This window comes from Pholcus phalangioides, unplaced genomic scaffold (genome assembly GCF_987345545.1).
Source record: "Pholcus phalangioides strain wild (caught in Gottingen) unplaced genomic scaffold, Ppha-v1.0 ptg000009l_1, whole genome shotgun sequence".
NCBI classification, from domain to species: Eukaryota; Metazoa; Arthropoda; class Arachnida; order Araneae; family Pholcidae; genus Pholcus; species Pholcus phalangioides.
In genome coordinates, this window is record NW_028301602.1 from 21,169,760 (window position 1) to 21,195,217 (window position 25,458).

At 33.6% G+C, this 25,458-nt stretch overlaps 1 protein-coding gene across 6 annotated transcripts in view; it reads right to left on the bottom strand.

Annotated features, from left to right (window-relative positions):
* The window catches only part of LOC149082249 (ral GTPase-activating protein subunit beta), a 38,302-nt gene extending 13,081 nt beyond the window's left edge, over positions 1-25,221 (bottom strand). Inside the window, exons 1-21 of one of the 6 annotated variants that reach the window (XM_089235757.1) lie at positions 25,184-25,203; positions 21,440-21,656; positions 19,601-19,799; positions 18,400-18,564; positions 17,789-18,022; positions 17,386-17,646; positions 16,210-16,344; positions 15,355-15,621; positions 13,854-14,098; positions 13,552-13,694; positions 13,254-13,357; positions 11,946-12,068; positions 9,851-9,967; positions 7,785-7,898; positions 6,245-6,385; positions 5,137-5,151; positions 4,378-4,604; positions 3,978-4,088; positions 3,063-3,255; positions 1,746-1,834; positions 1,283-1,404 (exon numbers count right to left, since the gene is read on the bottom strand). In XM_089235757.1, the coding sequence (XP_089091883.1) occupies positions 1,283-1,404; positions 1,746-1,834; positions 3,063-3,255; positions 3,978-4,088; positions 4,378-4,604; positions 5,137-5,151; positions 6,245-6,385; positions 7,785-7,898; positions 9,851-9,967; positions 11,946-12,068; positions 13,254-13,357; positions 13,552-13,694; positions 13,854-14,098; positions 15,355-15,621; positions 16,210-16,344; positions 17,386-17,646; positions 17,789-18,022; positions 18,400-18,564; positions 19,601-19,799; positions 21,440-21,643 (3,209 nt within the window). In that variant the 5' untranslated portion in view covers positions 21,644-21,656; positions 25,184-25,203. Of the gene's footprint in view, positions 1-1,282; positions 1,405-1,745; positions 1,835-3,062; positions 3,256-3,977; positions 4,089-4,377; positions 4,605-5,136; positions 5,152-6,244; positions 6,386-7,784; positions 7,899-9,850; positions 9,968-11,945; positions 12,069-13,253; positions 13,358-13,551; positions 13,695-13,853; positions 14,099-15,354; positions 15,622-16,209; positions 16,345-17,385; positions 17,647-17,788; positions 18,023-18,399; positions 18,565-19,600; positions 19,800-21,439; positions 21,657-24,820 lie in introns of all 6 variants that reach the window. The other 5 variants (XM_089235754.1, XM_089235755.1, XM_089235756.1 and 2 more) reach the window with 5 other exon arrangements.
* Positions 25,222-25,458: the final 237 nt, after the last annotated feature.

Sequence of the window (25,458 nt, forward strand, 5' to 3'; positions counted from 1 at the left end):
AACTCTAAAACATACTTCTTTTAATTATTTCTCATTAAATATTAATTATTAGTATCTTTAAATAATTGCTATATTATGAAAGAAAAGGGTTTGAAATTTCTAAAAAAAATTAAGATATATTTATTCTATTTTTAAAAAAATCATGAAAAGTGCCAAAAATCCTCAGTCCACAGGGACAAACATAATCGAAATAGCGATTAGTTTGAGTGTTTTAAGTGATATAGATAGACATCAGCAGATAAGTTTAAGCTGCATGGGGGTTTGATGACTAGACTGAACTTGTGTTGCACAAGATGATGCTCACAAAGTAATGCTTAACAGTTGCCATTAATAAGACTACTAAACCATAGACATACACAATTAAACACACACAAAAACATCATGGAGACAGCACCAGTATGAAAAAAGGTTAAATTCATAAAAATTTTCTGGCCTTATATTTTTTTCCAAATGAAACAGTAGACCTTAAATTTATAAGAATAAATACAACAAAATATAGTATAAAGATTTGATGTAGGCCTACCTATGAAATCTATATGCTATTTTTAACCCGTACTGAAAAAACTTGCTTAACTGCGTGCTTAATAGCTACTAATATATATTTACAAATACAAATACAAATACAAATACAACGCCACAACAGGCAAATTGCCCAACGAGGTGGCTGACCTAAGAACATCATGGATCCCTGAGCCATTTTTTTGGAGTCCCTATCTACTACTGCTACACCCCAAATGCACCCCCCCCCCGGAACCCCCCAACGAATCGGTACATGCGGGAATGTGCGTGTACGTGTAGTGCAACCTGACGTAAAGTTTGTTTCTGTGTAATGTTTGTTATGTGTAGTGCTGCCATCTGCCACCAGTTTTTTTTTCTAACTATGAGTGAAGTGTTATGATTGAATGATTTATCGTTGTGGGACTGTTGCTCTCTGTGGCGAGACTTTTTAACGGGGAGATCGGCTCGCATTTGCGCCTTGAAGTTGGGAACCACAGAAAACCAACTTCAGCCGACCACCACTGTGGGGTTCGAACCCGGATCCTCGCATCGCGAGTCCGTCACTATAACCACTCGACCACCACAGCGGCAACAGAGGCTGTGGGTGCTAGATCTCACAATGTCTTGTAACACAGATCAGAGCAACACCAGATAAGAAATCAATAGTTAATCAAAACTTTCCTACATAAAGCTCATGTACAGGTCTAAAAACACTTCTGTCACCCTGCTAATATTATCTTCTAATAAAACATAACTAAAAATAATGAAGAGTTTTATGACGTACCCCTGACATAGAGTGATCCTTTCCACAGATTCTGGAAAATACCTATGTTTGATATTGTGCACTGTTCCAACATCATTTACAGGTAAAGGTCTTCCAGGATTATTGTAGTGATAACTACCAGACTGAAAATATAGATAGACAAATTTCAGAATTTAGTTGAAATAAAAGATTTTAAGGGCAACAGTTATGTGAAGATCTGTTTTTAATAAATAAAAGTTAAGTTCTAACTTAGATGCACCAGATTAATATTCAATAAAAAAACACAACTACTGAATATATCTAGAGCAGAAATTTGATAGTAACCAACTATTTATTTTTTCAAAAACTGTTCTCAACTTCTCAATCACAAGTCAAGAAATGTCAGAGAATAACCTCCAACAAATGAAAAACACACGCAAAATTTTACAAATAAATATGCTATTTTAAGAGCATGCTTGATGGACACAAATGGAAAAAAAAGCACCTTGTGGCGAGGCAAATGACGAAGTTGACTAACCCATGCATATCGACCAAATGGGCCGCGAATTAAAGCTATTATTGTGGGCAGAGGATCTAGAAAAAAAAGAGGAGAAAATGTAAAATTTATGAAGCCATAAAATTAATTAGACAATAAAAAAACTCTTTCACTTATCTAAGTAATCAAGGATGTCTTTGGAAGAAAATATGAACTGAAGTAAGTGCCTTCATTGCTATTCAATGCACTTCAGAAACTAAGAATCATTGCCCCTTAAGCAAATTATTTGAGGAAAGAGAAAAACCACACACGGGGGGGGGGGGGGAACCATCGGGAATAAGCTGGTTGTTGAAGTATCAGAATATGATGCTTTGATAAGTAATCTGACACCAGAAGGGACCTGTGAGTCCTTAAATGTCTGTATGATTTGGTGAGAAGACGTAAGCGACCAGATATGTGAAAGGGGAGTGATGTGGGTTCTCCATCATGATAATTTGCCAGCTCACAAGTCCCTCTTGATGTCAGATTAACTGTCAAAATATCATATTCCAATGCTTCAACAACAAGCTTATTCGCCTGATCTTGCTGCATGTGACTTTTTCCCCCCGATAAAGAATTTGCTTAAGGGGCAATGATTCTCGGGTCCCAAAGATAAGTGCAGCAAGTAGCAACAAAGGTATTAGACGATGTGACAAAAAATACTTGCAATCTGCATTTACATCTTTGTATGAACAATGGCAAAATGCATAATTGCCCAGAGTAGCAACTTCAGAGGAAACACCAAATAACCAGGTTCTATCTGTATTCATTCTTCCGCTATAAAATAAGTCTCTGAACTTTTTGAACATAGTAACATATTCTGTAATACGGGAGGGGGGTTTCAAACTTTTTGCCAATGTGGCTTCTTTGAGCCTCTAAAGTTTTTTTATTTGCACCATCCATCAATCGCCTTATTTTCATCAAGGTCATGTTTGAAAAAAGAAAATCATAGGGAGTGAGTGGTTTGTGCCTCTTTAAGGAAACTTGGGCACCTCCCTGTTGAAAAAACTCAGCATGCAGTATTGCATTTCTTTATTTACTTATACAGGGTGGCCCAATATGTACATACACACCATGAAATTTCTGCAGATTATGATAGAGATCATCGAGATGAATATTTCAATATGGAACACAAGGTTGGAGGGGGCTATGATGCTAAATTCCAAACCTCCTTGATGCACAGATCAAAATGCTAATCTCTATGATTTCTCCCAAAATATGCAGAAATCAGACACTTTTCCCAGCCTGCATATTATAAAACAAGCCACATAGATATTACATAATTACCTTGTTCGTTTCCTAAGTGCTGCTCCAGTAAAGCCAAAATAATTGAATTTTCTAGAATGAAATATCGGAAATGCTTGATTGCATCATCTTTAAGGATTACATTTTGGCTAGAACTGTTACAATGTTCCCATAATGATTTTTCATCAAGTAGAGTAGATAAGTTTTCTGGTCCACAAGGTGGAGGGAAATAGCCCTTCAAAACAGAAAGTTTTTTTTTTAATGTATGAAATATACATTACTTATTACTCAATGTGTACTCATTTACAATATCAGAAATAGGTTTTCAACAAAGGTTTAGCTAACAAAAAATAACTAACAGATGCAGCTTTTGTGCTCCTCTTTGAACTATACCACAACTTATCCCATCCAGAGGCTTTACATGCAAACCTGATTAAGAAGGACTGCAATGTGATATTTGTTATTAATTTTTAAACAATTAACCCCTTATAAGATTATGGAGAAGAAACTACAACCTGAGAGATTTCATTACTGCTTAATCTGAAAACAATGAGTGGTAGCCCAGTTTAATAAGATACTCGCCTTAATTACCAAAAGATGTCTAGAGATTTCACGAGTTCAATACCCAATTTGTCCTTGCCCGAAAGTTTCCTGACGCAGAGGTACAACAGAAACGTTAACAGCATGACACAGAAAAAGATTGCTACTATAAGGAATCCCACACTGAGGTGGTTAGCACACCAACCCGTCTGCGAGTAAAAAAAGCAAAAAATTGAAAGATGCCATTCGAAATCAGCAATAAATTGTAGGTCCCGGTCTAATTAGCCCTCATGTACAGAAAATGACCATGGTGTGACAACAGTGATCAAATGATCTGGAAAAAAACCCTGAAAATTTGTACTGAGAATTCATCAACTGTTAGTGTAATTACAAAAGAAAAAATAATAATACACTCACTACATGGTCCAGCATGCATGCAAGAACTGCTTCAGCAGCATCTTTGACCCTCATGGACACTGGTTTGAGCTCTTTTTCATCCTTGAATTTCACTGGTTCATTTCTTTTAATCTAAATGAGAGAATAATTAAAATTTTATAGCAGGTAAAATTACTTGAATTTCATCAATCAGAATTGATATATTAATAGTTCCCATTGAAAGTTTATTCAGATTCAAAGCAAAATCTTATAACATATCTTTTGTCACAGTATCAAATTTGTAATTTTCAATTGTACGTCATTTTAAAGGGATCATTATAGTAAAGATCTAGAGCAAAAACTGTTCCTGGAAAAAAAAACTCAGGCTAATTATGTTTATAATTAATAATTTATTTATTTATTCTAAAGAAAATAGCCATACCTGTGACTTTGAACCAGAAATGCCGAGCTCTACAACTTCTAGAATGGTATGGACAGTCTCCTTATCGTTGAGAAGGTCTGGATGCTCAACAAGCCATATTGTAACACAATGGTAAGCAGCAACTATGGTGGAATGTAAATCTTTTGAGTGTGCAGGGGGCGGTCTCGAACACTGGAATACAATGTAATCACAAATCCATTTAACAGCTCGTTTTCCTTCTAGAGAATCTGAAATAGACATAGGTAAAAAAACATGAGAAATCATCAACAAAAGACAAATTAAATTACACCAAATTAAAATATTTCAATACAATATTTCAATAAGAGTGAAAATTTTTAAGTTTTTAAAAAAATGTAACAGTTTTTGATTTTATGTATTTAAATCAAGTTTTAATCTACATTGATGAATTATTATTATGAATACTAATGAAGTTACACAATTATGTAAATAAACAATAGGATAAAATGAAATAAATATGTACAATGAGTATAAGTAGCATCAAAATGAAAATTTAAAATACAGTCGACCCCTAATATTGTTATAACGACTCCTCATTGTTCCATTAAAAATCAGATGTCATATCAGGTTGTTGTATTGAAAGGATAACATATAGAATGGTCATTATATAAAAAACATTTGGGACCTATCCAACCGTCTAATGAAATTGACATTATACCTTTATCAAAGAAAAAAACTAGAATTTTTTTAGATTTAATTTACATTTTAAAAATTAATATAAAAAAGTAAATAGTGCTTTACCTGTGGCCAACTTCACTAAAGTGCAGAAACATGAAAGAAGAAAAAAGTTTTACTGTGATGAATAATAAAAAATCACTGATAATTTCATACATGAACTAAACAAACGAAATAACAAGATTCCACTTCACAATTAATTATTGCCCCTCACAACCATCAACACAATCTTCAGCCAAGACAAACTTCCAAGCCATGGTGACAAACAAAAACACAATTTCTGAGCCGAAGCAACCCACATGAAGACGAAATTCACAATTTACAAGTCTGGGAAACTAACATGAAGACTGGGGAAAAATATAAGGCTTTTCTTTCCTAATTTATAAATCCCAAAAGTTAAAACCAAAACTATTATGCCTGCCTTAGTGAATCTTAGACTGACTTTAGTGATATATGGTGAAAAGAAATCAAATTTACCTCAAGCTCCATTCAAATTTATTAGTGTCATTGTGATAGAATGATTATCGGGATGGTTAAATTGAGGATGTCATGGAATAAAAGGCAGCAGGACTGCCATTTTCCTGAATGGTGCTTTGCTGAATCTATGATCAATTCATGGCAATATAAGTGATGCACATTTTAATGAGTTTGATGCTATATCAAAAGTAATTGCAGAATTACATTTGTATTCCAGGAGTAAAACTAATTTATTATGCATACAAACATACATTCTGCTATTATATATCGTCTTATACAAATATATTTTTATTACCCATTGTATACAATTTTCGTTGTTATTTGAATTGTTTTAATGCTTATGCTTGCTGTCAAACTTCCAAGTCAGTTAAAAGATCCGCCATTAAGTAATATATTCTAGTCTGTACCAATGATTGCTTTGCATCAAATCAAATATTAAACACTTCAAACCACAAGCAGGGTTATTCTAAGAGTAATATCTGAAATCAGCTCAATGATTTTTGGTAATGTTATGCTTCACATCACAGTGACAAGTTATGACAGATTAGACTTATATTTAAGTGTTCGTAAGTCATTGAATGGCTGTGCTTGGCAAGAAAATAAAATGAAAATGATATATCAAAAACAATTTTACAACAAACAAAAAGCAAATAAAGTAAAAATTTAAATAACTAAAGAAAAAAAGTGATGTAACAACCTGCTTGAGGAAGGTGGATTCTTGCGAGACCAGATAACACTTCAAGTGCAGCAAGTGAAACATTCAAATCGGTTTTCCATGATGAAATTAAACGATGACAAATCAAATACGTGGCTCTCAAAAATAATCCATGTGTTGAGTCTAAAAAAAATAATTTTTGTATAACTGTGTAACTTGAGTATTATCAATAAATGAATAATTTTTTTTAAAGCAACCACATCAGTTCATTGATGAGAAAAGGGTCCTTGACAATAGAAGAAATGCGCCTTCAAGTACCAAACTATAGTCAAATGTATAGAATGGGGAAGAGTCTAGTTACTTGAAAAATGCATGTCTGCTAGGATTACTGTACTCATTGGTGTATGCAGGGGGGGGGGGAGTTGGGGTTCTAACCCCCCCCCCCCAAGCCGAGATTATAGTGTTATTTTGGCGGAAAAAACTTAACCCCCCCCCCCACCCGAGAAGAAAAGCAAATTAAAAACCTCCCTCTTGAGGAAATTCTGCGTATGTCATGGTTTTTTGGCCAAGATCATTACATTACATTTCATACATGCTAGCTTCATCTACTTATGAGTTAAAAATGAAAATTTCTCATTTTGAAAGATAGTTATTAAAGAGCACAATGGCATTAGCACATGAAAATCAGCTGAAACCTATAGATGTGGGCAGGCACACACATATAAATGAAATTTTGAAAAACAGCTCAGTTTATTTAGTACAGCCCTTCCAAAATGATTACTTTAACTTGAATTCGTTTTCTGATACTTTGTTACAAAACAAAGCATCAAAAGAATGTAAAAATTTGCTACTAGAATGAAAAAGTCTCCTAGGTTTTCTGACAATAAAGAAAAAACGCACATGATCTCAAATTACAGATCTCTTTAATGCAAAATAAATTTTACACATATTACTAAACCACTTTTTTTATTAACTATAATATGGGTTATCATCATTTTATATTTAGTTAACAATTTTAATTTAATTTTTAACAAATACTGAGCTTCTTAACAATGGTATCTTCCCAATAACAGTCATATTTTAACACAGTCCCTGTAGTGACTATTGTTGAGAGGTTCCACAGTGCATGCTTTAAAAAATACAGGAATAAATAAATATGATTCATAAACAAATACAGAGTAAGTTACTATCGGTTTAAAATCATGCTTTTAAAAATGCAGCATAAATGGAAGAAATATGCAAAAATAACTGTGTACATTCCAGAAATAAGCACAAGAAGGGTTAAAAGGAATACTACTTCATCTGAGATGAGAAATATAACAAAATTCATGCTGATAACATCACAAAATTATATAATGATTACCACCACCATCTAATTCACAGGAGAAAGATAAGAAACAGATCCACCACCACAATAGCATATGAAACAAAATACGACATCATAGACCATGAGAAAAGGGTATTCATTTAAGATTTTTATTTCAAATTTTGAATGATTCAGACACCAACACCTTGAAATGAAAATATTAGGAACTAGGGGAGAAATAAAGCATTCTTCAATCAATTTTTTCCACTTTTTTACCATCATCCAGGAGTGGAAAGTCCATTCGTAGAAGGTTATCAATGTCAGGGCCCAAGCTACTACATTCTGATGAACCGAGAGAGTCACAACTTTCAGCTGTTTCTTGATGAAACTCTGAGAAAGAATGATAAAATTGTTGAACACTATATCCTCTACATTGCACTTAGATTCAACCTTCAACTGCTATATTAAATGGGAAGGATACAATCTCATTCCTCAATAACTGTTTGCTAGCTATTGATGGCCCTAATAATGAAGCTGAAACATATTTAGCCACAAGTTGCATTGATTAATAACAATAAAATTTTTTTAATCGATTTGTTCAAATTGAAATATACCAAAAAAGTTGATTTAAAAGACTACATGGATGTAATACACATCACCATATTTCTCAGAATAAGTACTTAATCATATATTTCTAAAAATATAACCATAATCAACCAAACCACTCTCTAATCGTATTCCTCTTCAATTCTTCCAAGAATAGCATTTCACAATTTTTTGTATTTATGCTGATGCAGCACACATTAGTTTCTAGTTTGAAAAAGACAACATAATTGTATTTTCAAACATGAGTCCATTGGATTTGGAAGTTACTGAAAATCATTTAAGAAATATTTACATATTTAACACACATTTGTTTGTGAAACAAGACAAAATATTGCACATTAACTCCTTCCCTCTCGCGCCTGTCAAAATGGCGGGCTGAGGTTTCGCCCTCTATTTCTCTTGCCCGTGATATTTCCGGGCTGGAGTATTCAAAGTAACGAACCAAAAACATTAAAAACAATCCATTTCTTATGCCTGGAAAAATTTCTATTTCTTATTTTACATGCCAGACTTATAATGTTATCTACTGTCCATAGAAATGACATGGTAGATGTACAGTGCCATAGCAAAGTTGTGAAAAAACCTACAGTTGTAACAGATTACAACAAAAATATGGGAGCAGTAGATATTGTAGACCAATATCTTGGAGATTACTGTATTGCTTAAAAAATGGTAAAGAAAGAAAATAAGAAAATAATAAAAAGAAATATTATAAGAAAATATTTTGTCATCTGTTAGATCAAACTATTTTGAATTCCTATCTTATTTACAACAAAAAAGGTGGGGGGGGGGGGAGAAATCCCATTTGATGTTTCTTTTGTCTTTAGTAGATGAACTTATTGAAACATATCGCGGTGATCAGACACCATTCCAAAAAGAGGCCAGCCAAGCTTGGAGAATAACCCTAACCATTTGATTGAAAGGCATTTTCTAAGGAAAATACCTCAATCTGACAAGAAAAGGCAACCATCAAGAGAATGCAAAGTTTGTTGTTCGAGAAGAGATGCAAACAATAAGAAAAATATAGTGAAAATGTAGGAAGGAAACTCGTACTACTGTCCAGATTGTGACATTAGACTTTGCATCTCATGCTCTGAAATTTATCATACAAGAAGAAATGATTGATATTTGTATTATGTGTAAGTTTCATAAAATTTTCTTTTAATGTTTGAAACACATATTTTTTTATTTTTCCTACTTACTGGAAAACCAACATTCAGTCGCAATAACCACGATTGTTGGTTTTTCCTGAAATTTTAAATTTTCTTGATTTCAAGCTAAAAAAAAATCTGAAAATTAAAAATAAATACATATATTGTTCATACACTTATTTTTATGCAATTTTCTTAAATAAAAAAAATAGGCACTTTTATTACTGTTTTCTTGAAAATAATGCAATCGTTAAGGGGTTAATAAAATGCAAGTAAATTATCATCGAAAGGCATAGTGTTCATATGGAGTGTGGTGCTCAACGCATATAAATAATATTTTTGTAAAATTTTTTTCTCACAACGCTGAATGTACGTATGCAATGCTTTTTCCAAGAAATACAATATTACAAAATATTTGTTAATATTGTGTCAATTCTGAAAAACACCTTTTGATGAACATAAAAAAATAATGCTCAATTTAAAATAAGCTGTAAATTATGACCAAGATAATTACAACAAATATTAATCACTACACATCTGTGTGCACTGATTTTCATATTACATGCACAATTTTTCGCAACTGACCTGAGCTCAAAAGGCTACTGACAGATTCTGGGTTGATACCTTCGTTGATAGATGGTTGGGTAACCTGTCCCAATTCTTCGCTGGCAGCTGAATCTTGTATACAGAACAATAATCCTCCTGTGGAAAAATATAGTGAAAATAATCACTGTAAAAAAAATTTTCCTGAAGCTGTAATATGATAACTCACTGCACAAGTAAAAGTATCGATTATACATTATTTTCAATAGATTTTGATGGTAAAATATTTCATATTTTCCAATAGAATTGTATCAGTTTTTCTTGTTCTCCCCCTCCCAAAGTACAGGGTGTTTCAAAAAGAATCATCTGATTTACAAAATCATAACTATTCAACTTTTAATCTGTTTTGATCGAATAATGTATAGGTAGAAAGAGGGAAATCTCAAATTTCACGCAGTTGCCGACAGGTAGCGCTAATGCTCTTCCTTCAGCCACCACTTCAGTGTTTGTCAAGATGGCGACTGCACAACAGAAATCGTTTTGTGTTCAAAGCTTTGCAAAGTGCGAGTCCGTAACAACTGTTCAACATTCTTTTCGTCGACAATACTCTGGTGTTGAACTTCCTACTGCTCAAGAGCATTAGGCAATGGTATAAACAATTCCGAGACACGGATTGTCTGTGTGTAAACGGAAATCCCTTGGCCATCCCTACATATCAGACAAAAATGTGGAGTGCATCCTACAAAGTTTTGCACGTCCACAGAAATCCACTTGCAGTGGATGCAAACATGCTCGCAAAAGTTTGGTACGAATGACTACAGCATAGACATATGCCGTGCATTTCAAGGTGGACATATTGAGCACCTTTAATTTGGGTTGAAAAAAACTTTGATTAGCCATGTAATATAAAATTAATCTCAAGTGTCCATGTGTTCAATATTTTTCGTAATATACGCATTTCAAATCGGGTGATTCAAGAAACACCCTGTATTTCTACAAAAACAGAATCTTCTATATCACGGATGCACAAACTTTTTCAGCCCTTATTATTGGTGAAATAAATGTAAACTTACTTGTTGCAATTGGTGCAGTATGAATGTTAACTCTTTATAAATGTTAATCAATACCTATAGTTTACCTTATCCTATTCAGTTTAACATCACATTTAATCTCAAAGCCTGCATGGCTTAATATAATGCATTAATTTTTATTAATTGCTGTGTGCCTAAATGAAAGACTGGGCTTGGCCAGATTCGCCTGCAGACATGAGCTAGTGCACCCATGTTTTAGATCTGCAGCAATAGCTTGATTGTTGTTACTGCAGGTAATGCCATTTATAATAATATATAATGTATTCACTCTCATATACAATGACGTATGGTTTTAGAGATCAAAATAAGAAAAACTAGATTTATCAACAAACTTCTATTTTTTACAAACTCCTCATTTTCTTTATTCTCCGCTATTATAGCATAAAATGCATGTATTGTATTAAGGCAAACAGCCATGTTTTCTTAACACTATCATCTTTCATCTAAAATCGTACTCTTTCTCTAAAGTATCATTACAGCTCTCTTCTCTTTCCCCCCCCCCCTCCACAAAGCATCATTCTTTGATCTGTGGAGTGCATTTGAAATGCTTGATATCAGTTCTAGAGATATACAGTCAAACCTCGTTGATGAGTCACTCTTGGGAGAGCAAAAATATGACTTGATAAGCGGAGTGACTCGTTAAACGGAGTAATCTATAGCTGTGTCAATTCCTGCCTGAGGGTAATTGGGACTTCCAAAAAGTGATCCAGTAAGCGGAGTGACGTGTTAACCAGGTGACGCACTAACGAGGTTTGACTGTACTCTTCCCCGCAACTGGCAATCGATCAGCTATTGTTATTTGAAACTCTGAGTCCTGGTGTGATCACATTAAGCAGCAAGTACTGTGCTAAAAAATTCAACAAATCCTTTGCTTAAGCAAATAGGATGACCCAGATTTTTGAAGCAGTGAAAATTGAATAAAAACCTTGTCTTATATGCAAATAAATACAATATATATAATTTCAACATTTTTAATGAAAGCTGTTTATAGGAACAAAATAACCAAATATAATGTTTACTAATATTTTTTTTAATGAAAAATTTACCTAGAAGCATCTGAGTATTAGTTGTGTCTGATTCCACTTGCAAAGCATTGAATAATAAATTTACAAGACGTATTCTCAAGGATTCAAATGTTATTTGTGGAACATCAGTTTGTGAAGAAATATCTGTAAACAAATAAAAATTTCACATTCAGCATGGAAAAACCTCTTCTGAAAAATGTGCAGGCTTATGAAAGCATCCACAAAAAAAAACCATTTTCATAAAACCACATATTTTAACACATAAACTGCTGAAACTCTTATGAGCAATTGATGCAATGTCATGACTGTGAAACCTACATTTTTTTTAAAAGAAAAGTGACTGGGAAAATGTTCTGCAACTTGTTTTGCCGTAATGATTTCTCAATAGATAAATTTTGCACTTTTCCCCCCAAATAAAAGAAAATGTCTATACAATAAGACCAAAATTTTTGAGAAATGGAATTTTAAAGGGCTAAATAGAAGCTATAATTTGATGCACTACTGCAGCAACCCCCCCCCCCCCCCCCAAGGGATTAATTGGATTAATCAGTTTTGCAAAATAGCACATAAGACAAAATCCTGTAAAGTGAGTTGAATTTAACGTAGGACAGAGTATTGGTTTTCTTCAAATCTGTACTGAAATCTGTACTAAAAAAATTAACACAATAGGAAAATTATTCATAGTAAATTATTCATAAGTTAAATAAATTATTCAAACTTATGAATAAATTCCATGAATTTAGGCAATATGAAGGAATTAAATTAATACTTTTTCTGTCTTCACTACTTTTGATTGATTCTAGTGAGCTTGGATGTTTTCTTTCCTGAAGAACCTGGTATGATAGGCTGATAACTCTTTTCAATGAAACTGTCATGATTCGGCTGAGACAAGCAGCATTTTTTGAATCCTTATAAAACATTTATAAGGAGCAAGAGAAAATTCTGCGTATTTGAAATATTTGAATTTGCAAATATGGAAATTTAAATTTTTTGTGGCATTGTCAATGTGTTACAAAATGTTGTTCACCAGTGAGATCTGGTGAGTTGTATCTGAGAATTCCCCTCATACTTGTCTCAGTTACATCATCAAATCCAACGTATTTCATCAACAAAGAATTTATAACACTATGTTATATATATATCTTCAAGTCCATTTCCAGTATTAAACTCCATGCTGAAATTCCTAAAATCAACTTTTAAAAATCGTGTTACACCAAAATTGCATGAAGCGAGGGATATCTGTACTAAATTTTACACAGAGATTTGTCATATTACAAATAAATCTATGTGATAATACGTTATAACTGTGTGTTATAATAATAAACATACCTTTAATAGGAAGATTGAAAAAGTGAAGAGGTAATGGGAGCATAGACAGCAAGAGATGAATAGATGCTTGACGAATTTCTGATTGTGAAACTACAGAATGGAGCCTACAATTAAAATAAAATTTTGAATTTAAAAAAATGATTATCTACACAATTTTAATATTGACTGACAGAACAATTCATGGTCAGAAACAAAGACCAACAGTTCATTCTGAATGGGAATTCTTTAACATTAGAGCAGAGAACCAAAGAGAATGAAATCACTTAAAATTTAACCACGAGAAAAAATTATTTCTTACCCTAATTTCACCTCTCTTTCTGGTAGTACAAGTTCTAAGGCTTGTAAAAATAAGGGCACCAAGACCATAACACCATCAAGATCCAATTGAAGTAATTCACAAGAATTCATGAGAATGCTAGCAGTTATTTGCCCATGAGTTTGCTGCATGCAATAACAATAGAAACTATCATTAGAGATATGCTACAACATAATGTACAAGCATTATATATATTATGTTACAAAATATTAATCAACAAAGATGATTGGAACATGTGTATGTACATAATAAAAAATTTCTAAGTAAAAACAAATAGTGCTCACCAAACCTTCTGTGAGCCCATATCGAAGGGACAAATAAAATCGTGCCAGGTACACTGGGAGTATTTCCTCACCACTACGCTTTGCACAGAATATTCTGCAAAGGGCACCTATAGCTTCAGCTCGGCCAGCTTCAAAATTTTCCAAAGTCAGATTGGAAGGTATTTCTATTGAATCAGGCATACTACTAGCTGGACTCTGCCTACTGTCTAATATCAAAGAGCTCGGCCGCCGTAAACTTGAATCTTCTATTAGTATGAGATATAAGTCAGAATAAAGCACAAATTAAAGAAAATAAAATACATAAATATTTTCACTTCATTTTTTTCAAAATTTAATTAATTTTTAGTAAATCAGATTGTCATAATAAGCAATATATTATGATAGTAATAAGTAATATATCATAAATAGTCATTTAATTGTAACAAATAAATGACTTTCAAAACATTTTTGTACAAAAAAAAACATGCTTTCAAAATCATGGTGTAAAGAGATCAAATGTCCCTAATTTCAAATTGATTAAAAATCTGTAATGTCACTGGGTGACAATATTAGAAAAACTTGGAAGCCCAATGACAATAGATTTCCTGTTGAAGTGTCATTACGTACGGCACCATTGTTATGAGCAAACAAAGAGAAAAGTTGTGTCACTACAAGGAAAAAGCATAAAATGTTTTGTGGAGAAATTAGCTCTCATCAATGACAAACTTTATTTCCACTCCAGAATCATATTTTTCAGATGATGCGACTTTCAATGTGCCAATAAGGTTAATAAGTACAATCGCCCATTTCGGGACCAAGAAAATCTCCATACAACTTTTGAAGTGCAAAAAAACAATCTCAAAACCAATGTGTGGTGGCCATCAGCCACCTCGTTGGGCAATTTGCCTGTTGTGGCATGTATTTGTATTTTTTCATGTGATATGGTCAGTATATGGATATGATAAGGAGCATATGTGCACTGATTTTTTTTATAAAATTTTTCCAGTGTTGCTTTTGATCTATATGTTTCTTTATCCCTTTTAACTTCTTACAAAATGTAGGAACTGATTATAAGGAAGCACCCACAGGTCTAAAATACATTTCAGATGCTCTTGCTTTATGGTCATTGATAGAGTAACTAAATCTTAAATTTTCATTACAAACTTAACCCGCGAGCACACAAGGTGGATCTTAGAGGCCTGTTCGTAATACTTATTAGAGGCGTAAGTACTTATAGCACAAATTCCCCCGGGTTAAAAAGCCACACTTAATGACAGATTATTATTTACAAAGAATTACTCGTAGTACAACCTTTCCAATCAATTTGCAATAATTTTAAAGTGTGGCCATAATTATAAATAGGGGAGAGCAATAATATATGAATGATGCTAGTATATAACACACAAATTTCAGTCAATTGTGGAGTAAGATATATAATGCCACTCCCCTCAATTTTTTTTTATAAATGATACAATATAAGGGTAATAAATCAAAAAAATAGGAAATGCTTTAGATACATTACGTTCAGCAGAGGAGCTCAGAGTCACTTCGGATCCAATTAAAGCAGCTTCAAATAGCCATGACCCAAAGAGATGTAAAATTGAGTTACAGTTCGGACGAGATGGAGATAATGAAGTCCTCAAAAATGATGATGGAGCTGAAGTAGTGGTTGGCGTAGAAATAGGAGAAGGTTGTGGCGTCTGCTGACCAAGAAGTTGCTGGTGAAACTGACTCGATGATTGAGTTGACTTACTTGATGATAAACTAGGTATTAGACTTGACCTTTGAGCTTCAGTTTGGAAATTAGAACAGCAAAACAAAATGTTAATGTCAATGATGAAAAAATAATTGAGGAATACTGCAAAGGCATAGATTACTAATTTATTTCTTGTTTTGACTTTGTTTTTTAATGTTTTTGCATCACTTTCAAAAGATCTTTATGTGCACTAGGAAAATATGTAAATGCTTTAAATCTTAATTTACTTTCAAAATCATGAGTACATATGCCTAATTCGTAATGAATATGCTCTGCAATCTTAATTTAAAAAATAAATTAATTTCCAACAATTTCCTTTTTCTTCTAAAATACAGTTGAAACAAAAATCATAATAATGTAATTTTCAAAGTAATTTGAACCATGACATTTTTTTATATTTTATTCTAAAAGTTTTCACAAATTTTTATATGTAAAGGGTCAATAGGGTATCAAAAGCTTGCAGATAATTAAAAGTCATTGGTATAAGTTTGTATACATGCAATATAATTAAACACAATAATAAACAAAGAGCAAACACAAACCGTAAATCTGCATTTGTTTTATTAACAAATGCCAACAAACCTTGTTTTTAGAAATTTTCTTAATTTAATAAATACAAACCTTTCAAACCAGAACCACCAGACTTCGAAAAACCTTTTCGATTGTGGGGAGGTGTTGATGATTGAGAATGTGAGGCAGATGATGGCTGTGACTTTGTAGAATATATTGAATCATCAGTCTCTGATACTGCTATTCCTAAACATAAAAATAAAATGTTTATGAATTAAAATAAGTATTGGCTTTCAAATCATCTCAGTGCTGCTGTTAAACTGTTTTTTCATACATATAGAGACACTGTATAATAATTTTTTACATATTATCAAAGCATTTTATTTTTAACTAAAAAAAAAGACAAAAAATGAATGCAGAAAATGAATCCACAGATTATATGCAAAAAGTGGGCAGGAGGTGAAATTGAATATAAATATTTTAATTTAAATCATAGTTTCCAACCTTTTTTGTCCCCCCCCCCCCTCCACATCGTCCTCATCAGAAATTTTTTTCTCTCATCTCCCCCAACACAATCTAACCCATGGGATCCTATGCTATACCTGTAGCTTCTACCGCACGCCCGCCCCCCGGAACATTCTATTGGGAGTCACAGATTTAAATGATTCATAAAAATATTTGACATAAAATAGTAAATAATTATCAATGTAAGTACAGTGAAACCGGTATGACAATGAAAGTCAATAGACTGAAATAATATTCCATTTCATAAAGTGCAAATAAAAGCGCTAACCATTGAACAGACTATACAGATAGGCTAATTCGGAACATACCAGCCCACAGTGTGTCAGATTATCAAAATCACTGGATTACTGAAAGTCAATTGAAAAAGTCTATTCAAAGCCCATCTTCTGCACACAGACAAGTGACATGTTTTCCTATTCTACGCTCAAATAACATATGCCTAAAAAACGATGGATTACTGGATGGAATGGATTATTGAGAGTCTACTGTATTTTGATTCTGTTTAAGACAGGTTTCTGTCTCATACAGTGTCCATCTCAGACAGGATACACTTACTAAAATCAACTTTTTTTCCCCTAAGAATTTAACCACCATACACAACATGTCATTTTTTAATATTTAGGATTTCATTATGAGTAAATGAAATTCGGCTATGTAGATTGTATGCTGCAGTTGATTACACAAAGAAAATTTTGGAAATAATGCATATATCTATCTGGACAGTAAGAAATTTACTCAATTAAAGAAATAAAATATACCAACCCAAAAAAACATCAACCAAATTTGCCACTCCTTTCATAGCTTTGTAGAATATTTGTGGTAGTGTTGCCAAACATGGATGCTGACATGGATCTATGACCATTTCACTACTCAGAGCAAAATGGTAAAATTTAGGGGTTTGGCTTATAACTTCAGGTCGGCAAAGATCAACAGGGTTTCCGATAATATGCAGGAATCTGAACCAAGCTTGTGCCACACATTCATTGCTCATGTCCACCGGTAAGAGATGCAAGTCTTCATCAGCTAAGTGCACAAGAGAAAAAAAAAACAAATACATTACATTACAATTTGATTCTCAGGAACCTATTTTTGAAACACTTGCAACTTTTATTTTTCTTAGCAGTAACTGAAAATCAGCAAAAAAGAAGAAAGTAAATTTTCTTACAGAGCTTTAAATTGGAAAACTGTACTCCATACATAAAGTGAATGACTCTTTGTGTTAAGACTAAAGTTACTCGATTCCATTGATCTATAAGAACAGCTCGATGACGCCAACTACAACTCAGTTCTCGGAATGTCTTCCATAAGGACGGAGAAGGAAAGCACTTGCTGCATGCCAACAACCACACTTCTATGATAACACTTAAAATTCTCTCACACAAATGACTTCCGATGTCATCTGTAAACAATAAATAAAACGTGGAGTCAGATTACCAAAAAACTTCATTTAATGTGATGTTTTTGGGGGGAAAAAATTTCCTAAAATATCGAAGAGCAAAAAATATCAGTCAAAATGATGTTGTGGAAATATTGATAAAAGATTTCCACATATTAAGTCAGATGTGCTGTTATCATTCAAAAGCAAAATGGACATTATTGAATAACTACTCTTGTTACAAAAATTTCAAAATCTGTGCAACATTTCTTGATCAAAATATTCATTTTTATTGATGAAATACAAAGCTAAATGCAATTTCTTCATAAAACCACATTATGAATAAATTGCTTTAACACTCAAATAGTAAAAGGTAAACTCATGATAACTAGTTTACTCACTGTGAACTGAAGGAGGTGCTAAAAGTGTGTCATTGACAGCAAGAAGAAATAACAGCATAGCATCCCAAGTTTCCCTGTCTATGACTTTGGACTCTTGAGCAATAGTCTCAATAGTTCTGAGTACACGGTGACAATACAATGCCTGCCTATTTACAATGTCCGTATCTGCAAATAGCCAAACAAAGTAATTTCAGTTCATCAAATAACCAAGAAAATGATTTAAATGTATGTATGATTGAATAGTTGATTAGATTAAATGTATTTTACTAAATAACTTTGTTTTCTTTACAAAACAAAATTTTGGGTATACTAATGAATTCACATTTTTGGTGAAGCATGGGTGACTCTTGCTCTGCATGATTGATTGGTTACATGAAATAATCACGTAAAATGAGTTGACTTTAAAGAATGGTTAAATGGGTGGAATAGGTGTAGTGGGATCGTGGGTTTTTCTTTTAGGATGATAAAGTGATGAAAATTACAAAAGCAAGCAAAAGGAATATTTGTGAAATGAATAATTAAAATTTTCTCTAGAAAATATTTGGTTCTTTTTTCTCATTTCATCAGAATCATTCTATTTGAGCAAACTTGGTGCACTTGGCAACAAAAAGCTCCTGACATTTACCAATCAGACTTTTCTGATTCCTTACAGATTTTTAAAGAGTATTCTTGTGATTTAATCTCAAGGAGTTCATAAACAATTTACCTCATCCACATCCTCAAATTCAAACAAAAAATTTTCCACTTCGAATCGCTACGGTGATGTCAGATTAATTAATTAATTTAACCTGTGGATTTTACTTTAGAAAAATATTTGAATTTCTTGGGCGGATAATATACTGTTGTCTGAGAGGTTGGAATAAAAAAATGTTTGGTAAAATATATTTTAAGATAACAGGATGATATGGTAAATGAGTTATTCATAGAAGTCCACATAAAAGTTAGCAGTGCAACAGCTTCATGACATGGGCCTAATAACTTGATTGAATATCATCTCAAGTTTTTATACAACAATGTAGTAAGAATACTTCAGCTTTGTCTTCATAGAGATAAAATTAAATTTGATCAAGTAATGTATCTTAAAATCAATAAAAATATGAGAAATAATATATATATATATATATATATATATATTTAATTAATATCATGTGAATTAAAAAAAGATACAGAGGCATTATATATAGTATTAAGAAGTACGTACTATCTTCACTTCTAGGAAGAAATAAATTATACAGGTGATAAAACATCTTTCGAGCATATAAATTTGGATCATCGCACACACAACGAGGCACACAGTCTTTAGGCTTGGTCAGAGCAAGCAACCATTCGCAATAAACATTCACACAATCACGTATAGCTTCATGCTCTGACAAAGGCAGACCCAAACCAAAGCACATAACCTAGCAAGAAAATAAATAAAATTCATCATTACAAAACATAGAAAAAAACTTCTTATGGTAAAAAAACTGGTATAGTTTATTTTGATATCACGAATATATAAACCCAAACTGATTTATCTCACCATAATATAGCTGTCGGTACAAGCTTGCTTTCTTTTTTAACCTACTTTACCGCACACAAATTCCAGTCATATATTGCCATACAGCAATTTCCAACCAGTGGAGTTGGGTGAGAAATAAAGGCTCCATCCATCAGTGGTCGCCCCAGGCTTGATAGGTAAAGAACTTGCTTCTGAAAGTTCTGTGCCCCAATTCAAGCCCATGGACCTTGATGGTAGCCTTCATAGTGGAAGACAAGCATCTTACCATGACACCACTTGGGTGCTTTCTTTTTGAACCTTAACTCCCATCTATCGCCATGGGCAATTTACTACCGATTTAGTTGTGCTGAAAGTGTGCATGTGGGTCTGATTGTTTATCGTGTTGTGTAATTTTTTAGTGTTGCCATCTATAATTCAAATTGTGAGTGAAGTGCAATGATTGAATATTTGTACCATTGTAGGCCTGTTGCTCTCTGTGGAAAGACATTTACACGTAGATTGACTTAATATGTAGATTGGCTTGCATTCATGCCTTGAAGTTGGGAACCACAGAAAACCAATTTTAGCTGACCAACACTGTAGTGTCAGTGAAGTTTGAACCCAGGTCCTTTTCGATGCGAGTCTGTCGCTATGACCATTCAACCACTAAAGCAGCTGTAGTTTGGAACTATTAGCTGAGGTAGGCAGCTGCCTATACACGGCCCTGTTTAGCTTTTATATATGCTCTAAGGTAAAAAATGTTAGTTCCCTGTAGCTCGTAGAGCACTTGCATGGACTGCAAGAGTTTCGTGGTTCGATTTTTCTGCAGAGGCGTGTAAATTTTCTTTCCCAACTTTATCATGTCTTCTTAGTATCCAGTCTTTCATGCTTTGCATGAACAGTGTAGAGTGACATCGTTTCTCTCTGTGATACAGACTGGGAAAAAAATTCATGACACATTTTAAAACTTCATACAAAATCGATCAACATAAAAAAGTGGCTTGTTTTTGTCTCATATGGTGTCCGTCTCAGACAGGTTTCACAGTACTAAAAAAATCTTGGAACGAACACCTCAGGTTCTTAGTTGTTACAAAAATGTAAAAAAATGCTTCCTGCTTACACAGGTTAAGTAATTTAGTAGTAAACTAAATTTTAAATCTTAATACTTCAGAATGCATACCAACATTAAGGGCAGTTTGCACTGGCTTAGTCAGTAAGTGGTTAAGTAGAATAGAGTTCAGCCTATTTTTTTAATTAAGTAGGAACAATTTACAAGTGCCAGATCCAATGAGCATTTACTACTTGATTACTTACATCGGGACAGATTTTAGAGCACTTGTTGACTTAAAATTTAGTTCACTACTTAATCAGTTAATTTATGTAAATGGGCTTTAAGCTCCACCAGGTTTATTCTTTTAGCTACTTGTGAAGTAGATAGTGCACTCAATGTGTATCAAATTATTTTCAACCCATAAATCATTTAAGTATCTCTAGAATAGATGCTCCTGACAAATGGAATAGCTTTTGGATACAAATACTCATAATGGTGTAGAATCTTACCTCCATACACCATTGCACTTCTTTATCAGTTGTTAAAAAACTAGGTTCACAAGATGGCGTGCTGATACCTAGATTACTAGCTAGAGGCTTTATTACTGCTATCACAACATCACGTCCAGCATGTTCGGGAAGTTTGTGCAATATGCTCCATCGCTTCTCTTCTGCAATCCTCGTTGCCGGAACTGATACCCACTCTGAATACATATTCAACTGAAAGCTGAGATAATAATTATTTGAACACAAATCGTTTTAAGGTGGAAAAAAAACAAGTAAAAAGACTGTGTATGCAGTACAGTAAGTCCAAGAATATCCCACCCTCAGTTATATCAAAACTCTGTTACAGAGGATGTGAACTATGTGTGCTTGCCAAATTTACACAAGTCCAAGAATATATCTGGCAGGAGCTAACTGAGTCATTTCTTGGTATATATAAGAGAGGTAAACATAATTTTTACTAACCCCTCAAACTTTCAAAGTTGATGATTTTATAACAGTATTTTTTGCTTCCTCCAAAATTTTCTCACCTTACTTCAAGATAGCTGCTCCCTCTCTACTTTGTTTTCATAAATAATATTAGTATGAAAACACTGACATCAACTGTGAATGTTTTTTCTCAATTAAGGACATTTGATTTGGTGAGACCAGTGGTTCTCAAACTTTAGGCATCATTTACCCGCAGCTTCCCCAGTCTAATGATAATTCATTCAAATGCCCTCCTTTTGGACCAATATTCCTTTAGTAAAAAATGAAACAAGCACAATTCTGACGATATAAACCATGGGCAGAGATATGGGGAAGAGAGGGCGTGGGGCATTGCCCCCCCCCCCAGTGTCAAAGGTGGAGTCGACTGATCTAATGTATATATGTATATATGAATTGACATAGTGCCCCCCCCCAGACTTTTAAGTCTATCTCCGCCTATTATATAAATGTGTTAAGAGGCCACACATAAACTCAGAACATGCGTTCTAGCATGTACCGATTTGTTACAAATTCACCAGAGGGGATGTGTATATGAGGTGCATATACAGTTCAGTAATGGTTCTCTAGTAATGGTTACTTTCCAGTCCAGCAATCATTTACCCAAGGCTTTCTTTTGACTCAGCTATCATACACTCACAGCCATACCATTTCTCTTTTTTTACCAGTACCCACCCGCTTCCCTGGTGATCATTTAGCTCTCATCTTATTAATAATTAACCCATGTGTGTGGTGCTCTTACACTAGTGATCATTTACCGGCAGATCCCTTGCACAATTGATAATTCTTCCACAGCGCTACTGCTTTTGGTTACCCTTCATCTGTGGCACCCTTGCACATAAGCGAATACAGGCTGGCTTTTAGAATGGGGGGGAAGGCATCGATCTGTATCATTTGAGTATGCATAGTGAACGGGGGACAAATTTTCACCCCTACTGTTCTGCCTATGGCAATATAATACAATTTTTCCACCTAAATGGGGGAATCACCTTTCCCTCTGCATTGACAAGTGTTGGATAAATCTCCAAAAATTTACATGCCCAGTCAGGCATGTGACTAAATAATATATACATGCCTGAAAAATACTCCTAAATATTACCGGATTTACTTACATTGGCAAAAAGAATGCACAAAATAGCTTCATATAATAGCTAATTGTATAATCTTCTTTTCTAAAAAAATAATTTTAAAAAATCATAGTGGACACCCAAAGTTTTAATATTCATCATCTGAATCTGCTTTCTCAAAACTGTTAGTGTTGATATGATGAAAACAAGGAAAGAATTTTCCAATCTCATTGGTCTGCCTCTTCTACCAGAAATTGTTTTTAGATTTAGGATCAAATTTATCAATTTTTGGACAATCGATTCCGATCCTCATAAAAATTATTGCAGCCACCTATCGCAAATCTAAGATCAGTCAATTATGATTTTTTGCACTGTTGGTGTCTGAAAAGAAGTGAATAACTGTTCATTTTGCTCATCTAATCATATCTGATTTGAATTCCAGGATGGGATTTGGAAAGGTGCAAGAGACGCAGCTGCAGTACTAGGCCGCAAAGTACTAACCCTTTAAGCAGTTTTTTTAAATTTTTATGATCCACATTATAATTGCCAGTGGAAATCACAAAACATTCTAGAAATTGCCACCAATTTTCAAGAATATTTGTTTCCTGATCTCGTGAGCTGAAAAAGCTCCCCCCCCCCCCCCAAACATAAAATATTAATGATAAAAAAAGAAGAGAATCTATAGTTTTCTCTGTTATTTTTACTTCCCTGTTACTAAGCATAATTGTATACAATGTTGACGGGAAAGGGAAAACGTCCTCTCTTCCCTCTTCTGTTAGCAAACTTTGAACAGAAACTGACTCTGCTTACTGGCAAATTGATTAGCAGGAAAGGGGGAACATGTTATAAGAGAAGAAAACATACAACGGTATCTGGGCTCAGGGTTGCCAGTTTGAGTTTCAAGAACCAGAGATATTTCAGAGTTGCTGATACGAGAGGGGTTTTGGAACCCAAGATATCTTGGGATTGCCACTGTAAGGGTTAAGGGCTGTGAAAATGAAATAGATTAAAATGCACTGACTATACAATCCATTGCAATTGCCTAGTTGCTAAGTCCTAACTCAAAATCAAATAAGAATAACTAATATAGCTCCTACATAACAATCATTTAGGAAGTACCATGAACAAACCTTATGCCCAGGAAGTCCTTAGTCAAGCCTTTCTCTTCTCAACCGGTTATAGAAGTATGCCTTCAATTAAAAAGGATTCAAATGACGTGCTCATTTTACATACATCGTTATATTACTACATCCCCCCCCCCACATAAGCTTTCGGAACATTCTCTATTTATATGCCATAAAAATCATATATTTGTCTTATTATACACCCATACAGTTGTTAAAGCGAGTCTCAAAATGACACCTTGTATCGGCACCAATAATCAAAACACAAAGTCTTTTAATTTTTTGCTTTTTACACACCCTCGTCGGGCGTGCAGTTGAAAAAATACATGCCTGGTAAGGACTTTCATATATATCGGGCAATAGATTTGTCCAGCCCTATCGCCTTTCCCTCTGTATCCACCTACGCCCTTGCACCACTAATCCTAAATGCACACTAATATTCTTCACTCAATGCAACGTCATTGAAAAAGTTTGGCAATACCCCAGAGGCCTTGACCAACTTTGCGAACCACTGAATCAGACACTGAACAACTCCAACCGAACAAACCTCGATCACATATTGTACAATATTTCAACGGTTAAAAAAAAATTACGCATGATATAGACATTATAAATAAAGTAGCAAATAAAACAACAATTTTGATTTCATTCACGATGATTACTAACATAGTAATCTTAGTTAATTATAGATAATCCAAATAAATTCTTACATGTTAATTAGTTAAATGAGATTATGTCGAGGAAATATGACACGATCAAAGCATTACTGCTACACATAATTTACTGATTCTATTTAAAAATAATGGTAGTAATCTTTGATCCAAAAACATCACAGATAAAATTCCAAATGTGTATACTGTATATCATAATTTTTTTTTACAATTGGAAAGCTTTCGGATAAACATTTATTTGCTGACCTGACAGCTAATAGAATATTAAGTTTCGCTTTAGATTGATATGTAGTATATCATTGATGCATTTGTTTACCGAATTGAAGTTTACTCGAGCAATTCAGAGCAACACCCATGGCAATTTAATGCAAAGCATCCAACCAAAACAAACATTTAACACACCTCCGTCAAAAGCATTGCTTTTGCACGGTAAATGATGCATGGTCCTTCCGTCTATACGCGATCATGGAAAGATCATAATCAAACACGGGACATATTTGAAAATTAATTTTGATAAAATTGACAAAATTTTGATGAAATGAGCATTTTTGTTAAAACTCATCCGATTAAAAAATTTTGTCATAATTTTTTTATGACTGGGTTATATGGTCTTAGTATATTTTGTGGTATGACCATATGACCCACACTTTTACGTGTTTTCTACCGTCCTGATTTTT